Source organism: Habropoda laboriosa, unplaced genomic scaffold (genome assembly GCF_001263275.1).
Source record: "Habropoda laboriosa isolate 0110345459 unplaced genomic scaffold, ASM126327v1 scaffold78, whole genome shotgun sequence".
NCBI classification, from domain to species: Eukaryota; Metazoa; Arthropoda; class Insecta; order Hymenoptera; family Apidae; genus Habropoda; species Habropoda laboriosa.
The window spans coordinates 723,568-735,032 of record NW_017100180.1 but is presented as its reverse complement, the minus strand read 5'-3'; the positions used below and the strand labels follow the sequence as shown (position 1 = coordinate 735,032).

The window sequence follows — 11,465 nt, the reverse complement described above, 5'->3', positions numbered from 1 at the left end:
AAAGTGTGGAACCACTTTTCATCAATATTAAATCTGCTGCTAATTTTTTATAGATTTGAAGTTTATCTCAATTCTACATTTATCAATTTATCCCATATCAATTGATTTGAACGGTAAAAAATTCTCAAAGTCGCTGACTTTTTTCTGCAAATTTTTCTGTAAATTGCAATGCTCGGTGATTCTAAACTTTTGGCCGGTAGTGTACGTATCAGTGTCCCTGAAGAGGTTCAAGCTTTTTACTCCTAGCTATCGTGAAAATGTCCAGGACTAAATTCTCAACAGCTGCAAGCTTATTTCTGCTAACTGTAACCAAGCTATAAATCATGCTCCGTTGCAATTAGATTGGCTACTCTCGGCCAACAAATAAGAGTAGCGAGTTTATTCGAGAAACAAGAAAACGTAGTCTCGAACGCGAGAAACAAGTTGGTGGAAAAGAAAAAGTTTGGAGAAAAGAAGTATCTGATTCGTGAACAAGCATCCTTACCCGTGCCGGAAGAAGGTTCGATAGCGCCTCTCTGGGGGCTGGTAGCCCTTCCTCTATCGACCTGGTGACGATCTGGCGAGGTCGCCCTAGACCTGTTGTTGCGCTCCGGCTCCCATCTCAGATCTTCGCGGCGTTCCCCTGCAACCTTTCGAAACTATAACATTACGACACAGAGATTAGAGTCTCACAGGGAGTGACACCATTGCGTGAAAGAGTTATGACTGTTGGCGTGACAGTGCTCACATCGGGGAGTGTATCGTACACTCATGCGAGAAGCTATGGATACGCGGAGAACTGATATGTCTGGAAAAAATCGCACGATGAAGTAGTAACGACGACATTTATACGATTATTTCATTTTTTTTTTCTTCTTTTTGCTTTTTCGTTCTGTAATACTTTCTTCTCGAGATACGTTCTTCTCTCGAAATAGTTTCTCTTTGGAACAAATTAGGGTAGCTACGTGAAAGACTTTTGTGAATTGATACTGCACTGTAACGTAAACAGAAGAGAAGAAACGACGATAGCTTGATTCATAAGCGGCCATTCCAAAATAGAGCCACTTTACTGCAATTACTGTCACAACTAAGTAGTGATCAACTATTTTCTATGTGAATGCAGAAAATTTGAACTGTAAAGGAAAAAACGTGACATAAACGTAAATCTGTATTTTTAAATCTAACGACAACTGATCTAAAATCTAATAAATACAAAAGAGAATAAATTGGATAGGATATTAAAAATAGCGTATGAGAAAGCCTTGTACGGTTTGAAACAGGCCCTAAATCTCGAAGCAAAGTGAAATAATAACAAACCGTGACATAAATTCAATTTCTACACAGAATTATGTTTATAAATAAACTTTCGTATGATTTGTGAACGTAAGATGTCGATCCTTTCTTCAGAAGAAGAACAAATTGTTGTGGTAAATTAATTATCGTTATCATGCAGCTTCGTAATTCGTAGAAATTCGCATTACATGTTTATTATTAAACGGACGTATTAAAAAGCGCTTACTTAATTAAATACCTTCCTGATTGGAATTCGTTTTTCGGTAATACTGTGTAATTTACAAGCGTAATATAATTAACGCGCGCGTAACACAATATGAATATAACAAAATAGAGGAATTATTGATCTTCGCTTGGATGCAAGCCTCGTTAGCGGTAAGCATTTCATTGGAGTTTGCATTAAGATTTTCTAAGGTTTCCAAGAAGTAACTTAAATAGGCTTGTAGAAAATTTTCACAAATAATTCGTGAAATCGGAGAATCCTTAAACTTCGCTTCCTAATTAAATTTTTCCTTCCAACGATGACAAACGATAAAGTAACTTGGAAATTTTTATTTCATAATTTGCCTATTGAATTTGATCTGAAAAACGATTTTGGGACAGAATTTCTCAAGTAAATAATATATCACATGTAAAAATGAATTCTTCCCGACTGGATTCGCATAATTGATTCAAAACCACCGAGTTTCTATCGCGATGGTATTCGAAAATTGTCAGAAAAATGGCAAAAAGACATCAACGATAATGGAAATTATTTTAATTTTTCATCTGTTTTCATTCTTTTTAAATAAAACTTCGATTGCACCTAAAAGTCGCAAAGAATTCATTTCTGCGCTAACTTCTTTCAAGATTTTAAAACGTTCCTTTCACTAATCCTCCAAAAAAAAAGAAAACTATTTTCCATTTGTGTAATCTACTGGATAAAAAGAAATTGATAGCGCTGATTCCACAAATCCCTCACAATTATCAGCGCAGCTTAATCCATCCACTTTTGTCCTCCCGAGCCCTGTATTTTTCACGTCGTCGTTCGAATCGACGAAACCAGAGACCGATAAACAACCCCGAGGTTCTTCCATCTCGACTGGAGCTCTTCAAATTTGCAACTTGTTGTCAGGAGACGTCAGTCAGGGCGGAAAATTACTGACGTTGCCACGGCGAGATTGAAAGGCCCGGGCGGCGATCGAAAGAGGAGGAAATATATAGGAAAATCCGTTTTTCCACGTCGGTGTCATCGGGTCGAAGCGGGTACACGGCCATGTTACGAAATTGAAGGAGAATCCGTCGTTATTTACGCCGAGAGGTAGGTGCGGGGGCTCGGTAGGTCTCTGCGTCTGACGCGATCCGATTTGCCAACGGAATTATTGTTTATCTTTCTCCTATTAATTGGCATTGACGTCCCTCCGAGGACGGTGTGTATTGAATCGATGCTCGGATTTCGGGGGCGAGAAGCTCGGAGCGGGCAAACGGCTGATCCAATTCGAGGTGTAATCGAGGAAATTGCGTCTGATTTTAACGGAATCGCGAGATCTAATTTTCAGATTCCCCCTCGCTAATTGCAGCCGTTCGACGCCCGGCATTTTAGCCCCGATAAATTTGTCGCGAGCTATTATTCTCGAGCCCCACTTGTGATTCGCGCGATTACGTCACAAATATGCTGGAACCAACGCTATACGGTTATATACAGGGTGTTCTCGTTCTAGCGTTTCTCGCGATTTTTCCAAACATATTAGAGGATTTGATGAAAAATAATTATTTGCCAGAATTTATCTGTGTCAAGTGGACGATATATGACGATGATAAAAGTTTCTGATTTAGGGAACATCGTTGAAAAAATTTCGGTCTCTGATTTTCATAGAAAATGTTCGTTCTGTCGAAACGTACGATGTGAAAAAATTAGTAATTCAACATACATATGTAAGTAAAATGATCAGTCTAGGCATAGAAAAATACATCTCTATGATAATTATTAAGTGAGTGATAGTCGAAATTTATTAATCAATTTTCAAAAATGTTTACTTTAAAGCTACTATCATAAAAATTCAATTTTTTAAACACTATAGCTTCACATTTCAAATGAAAATTTCAACAATTCTGAACTAAATGCAGAAAAGCGTGACCAACATTTCTCCAAAATTCAAACTTCCTTAAAACTAATTCATTCCACAAAAAATCTCCAGTCCGATATTATTCTTCCACGAAGGAAATACAATCGTCTTCCCAGGAACGCGAGTCAAAGACCAGAGGGAGGTATAAGAAAACGGAAATGTATTCCGTTTTAATACTCTTGTCGCACACAGATTGAAGTTGGTCCCTTTGTTGGTAGCGACCGCTAATTTCCCTCTGTGTACCGGGCAAAATTTTAAAGAGGCAGAATATCTGATTCCGCGACCTCTTTTCACTTTCTCGTTCCTTTTTCGACCGATTTCCGGATCCTCCCTAACTCGACTCTCTCTCTTCCTGCACCACACCCCCATCCCATCCTACCAAACAGACTCGTCCCTGATTTCAATTTCATTCCACTTTCTTTCGTTTCCGCAGTCGTTTTCAATGAAACGAGATTCTGCTGATTCTTCTCTCGGCTGACAAAAACGATTTCCAATAAATTCTTAGAATCGAAAGCGCGACCGTTCTCTTATTCTTAGTCTTCCTCCTCTCTCGCGCTCTTTCTCTCTATTACTTTATCTCTCTTCGTTCTTATTGGCCACGTTTCGCTGTACAGAGAATACCTATAAAGCGTATTGCGATTGCTGCGTTAATTAGCTCCGAGAAACTGAGCAAGGTAATGAACTGGTTTATGAACGACGGGTCTTCTATTGCGACTCTGTGAAACTTTGCACCGTATACGTCGAAGCGTAGGAATGTGTTTCTTGTTTGATTAAGCTGGGATATTGTACTTTGAGGAAAATATGTGTTTAACTTAGTGCGTAATTGCTAATGAAAGTTTAAATGTCGAAGTTCGCTGTTCTTTATTGTAGACTGCGGACGTGTGGAATTGTTGTAATTATAACGAGTGTTTTGCCATTGTGTAGTCGAAATAGTTTATATGACATAGGGAAAAGTATAATTATGAGAGAAAATTGAGTAATTTTTAACACTGTGATTTCGTGTGTTACTATTGTGCTTTGTTCAAAAATACACTTTCGATCAAAAGAGGAATGGTATGCTTTAATACCCTATTTAATGTGAATCATTACGTTAATTTTCAATTTTGAGTAATACATCTTAATAACTTTTCAAATAATTATATTCTCTGAAAATATTCTAATTCTTCCCTGCGATAATTGGAAAGCACTATACCACCGAATAATTTCAATACTCCTAATTAATGACAAATTCATTTCTCACTAACTTCTCCCAAACTGTACAATTTTTCACAAAAAAAAATTCGCGCTACTCCCTGCAACTGCAGATTCACTTTTGAAAATATGATTATTTACTCGAAAGTCCCTCCTCCCTCGTTTTAGCAACTCTTCGGAAACACAATTATCCCTGCGCTCGACTGCGCTTGCGTCTCGTAATCACCTAACACCCTTAAAGATTATCAAGTTTTACTACTCTTTCGCCATTTCCAGCAACTTGCTCGCGTCTCATAGTCGTTGTTTAACGTCACGCAGCCGATGACGAAGTTCCACACAAAAGGGACAAAAGAAGAAAAGAAGGAACGAACGACACAGATGTGAATTTTACAAGTTCATACCGAGAGAGGAGCTTATTGGTCTCTCCTCGGTGCATTTAATTTTTCACGGGAACTTTTCACAAGGCGCGACGCATGTAAGATTTCTCAAAGGATTACAGTTGAAAACAACTGTTGCGGAGCTCGGTTTCGTATCCTGTCTCTTGTACCGAACACATCGGCCCGCCTTTACTTCAACTTCGCGTTTTTCCAAATGGAATGTCATCCGTCGGGAAACGAAAAACCGCACATCTCGAAGTTTTAATTTATTACCAGGTATCGTGGTGTGCTTCAAAGGATTCAACGCGATCTATAAACGTGACTTTCGAGTGATTTTTATCGGATATACTTTGTGCAAGGTTTTGCCGTGCTCAGCTTTTTCCTCGCGATCTTAATTCGTCCCGAAACTTCGTTGATTGCCGTCGTTTTGCCTGCAGGTGAAATTGGACGAGAATATTTTAAACAGAGGATCTAAAATACTATTCCACGTTTGTTTTTCGATATTCTGATTTCGAACTATTTAGTAAATATCCAAAAAATTAAATTCGTAAGACACAAGCTTGTATTTTAAATTCTAATGACAGATGTGACGTAAAAATTTCATAAAAAAAAAGAAGAACTAATGTGACAAACTGTTAAAAATAGTGCATGAGATAACTAACTAATAACCAACCATGACCGTGGAAAACGAAAGAATAAATTTATTGCTAAATACAAATTCGTGGAATCATTTTATGGAACAATGACAATTTAGAAAAGAAACGTATCTCGAGTGCAACGTATTTAATATGCTCACTTTTCTAACCCTCCACAGCTGTAATACAATTTTATCAGTCGAATCTAAGTGGCAAAAATTACTCGATCAATCTAGAATCACATTTGAGACGAAATTATTTAATAATGACACGGTAAAGTTTGGAAAACCTTGCTTTGCGATCGAGAAGGAAACAGGATAAAGCGTAAGGCACGGCGCAACAAACACGAACATGCGTCCAGCCACGGGGCACCATAATGCAAGACAAATAGCCCACGTTGACATTCAAACTAAATAAAATTGCCGGAGGCGAGCGTGCCAGATATTCATTGGCACGTGGCCAAAACGACGAAAGCACAGCTGCTAGGAATATTCAGTTTTCGACCGCAAACTGTTACTTACAATCAGCTTCGGAAGGATTAATGTTTCCTTTACTCTGATTGTATTCCAGATAACAACTAGATTAATACTCTACCGATTGTAAGAGCGAGATTATTCCTTTCTTGGTAGACTGAAAGCAGACTACTTTCGCGCGATAGCACTCGGAAGAAATAGACATTTTGTTGTTCGTTCAATTAAAAAAATAATTTAATGCAAAATGGATTCAGTTCGTTAGCAGGAACAGCGTGTGCTTTAACAATCGTGGGTATATCCAAAAGCTAAATATTTAGGAAACATATATGTACATGTCCTTTAGGAGTTTCACTAATTAGCAATTAATGCGCGGCATAATTGCACGAACAGTATGAACAATAACTTTGTTAGATAAATACTCGCTTTCTAATGGGAGGTTAAATCTACACGCTCAATCTAACAATTTTTAATACAATTCGATATTCTGATTTCGAACTATTTAGTAAATATCCAAAAAATTAAATTCGTAAGACACAAGCTTGTATTTTAAATTCTAATGACAGATGTGACGTAAAAATTTCATAAAAAAAAAGAAGAACTAATGTGACAAACTGTTAAAAATAGTGCATGAGATAACTAACTAATAACCAACCATGACCGTGGAAAACGAAAGAATAAATTTATTGCTAAATACAAATTCGTGGAATCATTTTATGGAACAATGACAATTTAGAAAAGAAACGTATCTCGAGTGCAACGTATTTAATATGCTCACTTTTCTAACCCTCCACAGCTGTAATACAATTTTATCAGTCGAATCTAAGTGGCAAAAATTACTCGATCAATCTAGAATCACATTTGAGACGAAATTATTTAATAATGACACGGTAAAGTTTGGAAAACCTTGCTTTGCGATCGAGAAGGAAACAGGATAAAGCGTAAGGCACGGCGCAACAAACACGAACATGCGTCCAGCCACGGGGCACCATAATGCAAGACAAATAGCCCACGTTGACATTCAAACTAAATAAAATTGCCGGAGGCGAGCGTGCCAGATATTCATTGGCACGTGGCCAAAACGACGAAAGCACAGCTGCTAGGAATATTCAGTTTTCGACCGCAAACTGTTACTTACAATCAGCTTCGGAAGGATTAATGTTTCCTTTACTCTGATTGTATTCCAGATAACAACTAGATTAATACTCTACCGATTGTAAGAGCGAGATTATTCCTTTCTTGGTAGACTGAAAGCAGACTACTTTCGCGCGATAGCACTCGGAAGAAATAGACATTTTGTTGTTCGTTCAATTAAAAAAATAATTTAATGCAAAATGGATTCAGTTCGTTAGCAGGAACAGCGTGTGCTTTAACAATCGTGGGTATATCCAAAAGCTAAATATTTAGGAAACATATATGTACATGTCCTTTAGGAGTTTCACTAATTAGCAATTAATGCGCGGCATAATTGCACGAACAGTATGAACAATAACTTTGTTAGATAAATACTCGCTTTCTAATGGGAGGTTAAATCTACACGCTCAATCTAACAATTTTTAATACAATTCGTAAGTGTCACAGCTCGGCTAAAATCAAGTTCAACCGAAAAAAGCATTCACTTACTAATTTAATCATTTTGTCAACAGTTAATTGCTCAGGGAAATTATTTAATACAATTCGTAGTAAGAATTGTAGCGCACTAGTGGTTTATGTAAAATCAAGTTGAACCCAAAAAAAAACATTCACTTCCTAATTTAACAATTTTGTCAACAATTAATTTGCTATTACAGAACTTGCATTTCTGTAACGTTTCTTTTTACAAAGGACAAAAACAACAAAGGAATCATATCTCATAAATAATGCTTTGTTACAGCAAATACCCTCTTCCTAATAGGAAATTAAATCTACCTGCTCGAGCTAACAATTTTATCAAAAGTTACCTTCTCAAGGAAATGATTTCGCTAACGGCTCGCATAAAAACAAACTGAACCCAAAGAATCTGATTACCGAAGTTGCTTTTTTATGCTGTTCCTTTTAACAAATTCTACAATACATTGAACTTATGTCTCTTCTGTTAATATTTAACAACTAATACCTAGCCTCGTTACAACGATCGTATTGGATGATTGCAAAAGTTCGTGCCCGATTTGAAAATAAAAGAATCGGTGTGTGCAAAAGCAGATTTCATTTGCAACTGAAATGGAACGAAACGAATAATTATTTGAAAAGAAAACACAAGCGGTGTATCTTTCGATAGGAATGTAACATTACGCTAAAAGAAACGTCTGTGCCGAAGTCGATAAAAGGTTCTCGCCACCTTTGAAAATCGGGCACGAACTTTTGCAATCATCTAATATATGCAAAGTAATGTCACGAAACCTACTTACAATTCCCAACGTGGAATTGCTCGCAAGGAGCTCTAAAATTGAAAAAAAAACTTATATCTGCGATTTCCAAATCACCAATTAACAATAGAGCAAATGTCTGAAACTTACAATCGATAGAGTTCCTCGAAATGACCAATCGGAAATGAATACGATGCACAAGACATGTACTGTATTCTGTTTCGTTGTCGAAATGGAAGATTGTCTGTGAGAAGCACGATTTTCATGTACCAAGCGAACATCAGCTTACCTTCTCGAGATCCTTCAAACTGGCCAGCGGCACATCCGAGTGTCTTCTGAGTTCCGGGCTCCTCGGAGGCGCCAATCCGGAACCCAGGCTACCGATTTGAGTTCCGCTTTGACAACCAAGTCTCGCGTCGCTGTGCCTCCTTTGTAACGCTTCCAATACGGGAACTTCGAGCAGGGAATCGGTCGATTCCTGGGTCACGATTGGCTGATCTCGAGACGCGATTTTTCGACGACACACGCTGCAACGCCAGGACGACTGAAAAAGGGATTTCGTTAAATATTCATGCTGCTCGATCGAAGGCGGCGAGTAACGGGTCAAGCGATTTCTGACTAACCAACTGGACAGTTTGAAGTGTCCACTTGGTTGGCCAGTCGATTCGATTGAATCTGTGAGCACGAGAGCGGTGTAAATCAATTTCGACCGGGAAATAATAAAGCTCGTAACGCTATACTCGGAAAGAGATTAACAGTATTGACGTGGAGAAAGTGACTGTTTCGAGCGGATTAAACAAGTTATTCAAGATGACGCTTTTGTTAGTTAATGATGAAATGAGTAGTAATTGTAGACATCGTTTATTGCTACGTTGTTTATGTTTAAGAATTAGCCTGTATGTGAATATTTGCTTGAAAATGTGTTAATTTGGTACCTTCGGTGATTTCTGTAATGGTTTCCCGTTTGACTTTATTTCAGGGGATTCTATACTTGATCAATAGTGAAATCTAACTAAATTCGGGTGAGAAGGTGTTAATCGTATTCTGACTTAATTAATGGTAGACTACTTGGAAAGTTAGATGCTGCAGATTGTAATCTTGTTTTACACTAATGTCACACAGTCGTTTAGTGATAAGTTGATAAGAAACAAAACATAGGAGTAGACTTAATTTTTTGTTTCTACTATTAGTTCTAACTAAACTTCGAAAATTTAGCAGACTGAAACAATAATAAGTAAGATATGATAAGATAATCAAGAAAACGACAAATTGTGCAGATAAATCTATTTAAACGTCGCAACCCCCAAATTTATATTAATCGCATAATTTTTTCAAATGTCTTTCAAATTTTCAAAATATATTAATCGCATAATATTTTCAAGTATCTTTGAAATTTGACAATTTTCCTTTAACCCGAGTATCGAGAAAATATTTCGCCGTTCGTACGCAAGAAATCGACCATTCTAAATTATCCCTGGCAGTCTCTAAAGTTATCTGATAGTCCGTATTACCGTGGAGACACATGCGATCTAGTTCCAATTAATTTTGAAGTTGGCAGGTCGTAAAATTTACAGGCACCCGCGGAACATGCGTTAATTAGAGCGATAAAACGACAAAGAAACAGAAACGGACGCGAAAGACTGTAATAAAATGAGCGATAAAAAGTGAACCGTAGAACGAATGGAAGGAAAATCGGAGAGCAAGTGTATACTGTGAGAAGAAGAAAAAAGGAGAGAGAACGAATATAGGTTAGAGTAAGAAGAAAGTTACTACGAAGAAGTAAAATAAACAAAAATGTGTGATATTGAGAAGGGAGAAATTTACAGAGGAAAGTAGGAAACAGGGAAGAACAAGCGTATAATATTGGACGAGGAAGGGAAATAAAGAACAACGAAAGATATAATGAGAAACATAGAGAGACTATGAAAATGAGAAAAAATGAAAATATGGAAAGGGAGATCGGAATAAATTGCATCGTGCATCCATTAAATTGTTACCCCGCTTTTCTTAAATCTCCCTGATACTCCAGATAGACAGGAAAAAGGATAAGGATAATTAAAAATGGCTTCGGTTCATTGGCGTACGAAACTGCATTCACGATCCGTTATAGTTACTTTGTAAAATTCACATTGGAATTAAAAAAACTTTTTTAAACAGTTCCTTCCTTAAAATTTCTCTACCCGACAAATTTTGCAACTTTTTGCTGGAGTCTGATGATAAAGTGTCGTTATTAATATTCCTTATGTTAAAGGAAACAAAAGAGGAATATTCGGAGTAAAAAATTGTAGGTTTTACGAGAAGGACCTTGCTTTCCCTAATTAAACAAATGTGCAGCAATGAACGTCGTTGACTGTGGCTCTTGTAAAAAATTAGACGTCGTAAAAATCGTGCATACGCTACTGCAAAAAATTCTCCTTTCCTTGACTCTCGCTGTATTCCCCATAGCGTATGAATTACACACACTGTTTCAACGAATGTTTCTAATTTCTGGCATTTTCATCAATAACTTATCGATCCCCACGTACTAAACAATATGGAACAGTAAAAAATTCGATGCATGTAACAAAAGATATTTACAACAGTGGACTTATTTTTAATTCAATTTAAATTACTGCAACTGAGCAATTTTTGTTTATTTTCAGCCTAAGGGTGCATATTATATTCAAATTCAACAGGATACTAAATTTTTTGGAAAAATGTAATTTTTAGGATTATTGAAAGGAAATTAAAAATTTCAAATCAATTGTGTATCTTTTTTAGTTGAAGATTAAATAATTTAATAAACGAGGAAGGAAAATTGGGTGCTACATGCACCTTCCAGGAAAGCTACTTTTTTTAATTTCTTTTTCCCAGATAAATTACTTCTTTTAATATTTATGTAAAAATTGACGAATGAATCCTATGAAAAGTAAATAATTCTTAACTTTCAAAAAAAAATCGAATACACTGAGACATTCTTTTACAGATTTAACTCAAAACAGTGCAATCCATTCAAATATCTTTTTATCTTTTATCTTTATTAAAAACAACAACAAATTTTTTTTCTAATATTAAAAGTATTATAATACAC

General features: G+C 36.7%; 1 protein-coding gene across 1 annotated transcript in view; it reads right to left on the bottom strand.

Annotated features, from left to right (window-relative positions):
• LOC108579014 overlaps positions 1-11,465 on the bottom strand; it is a 65,429-nt gene that overhangs the window by 28,573 nt on the left and 25,391 nt on the right. Inside the window, exons 5-6 of the mRNA XM_017942442.1 lie at positions 8,685-8,939; positions 485-638 (exon numbers count right to left, since the gene is read on the bottom strand). Coding sequence (XP_017797931.1) covers positions 485-638; positions 8,685-8,939 — 409 coding nt within the window. The remainder of the gene's footprint in view (positions 1-484; positions 639-8,684; positions 8,940-11,465) is intronic.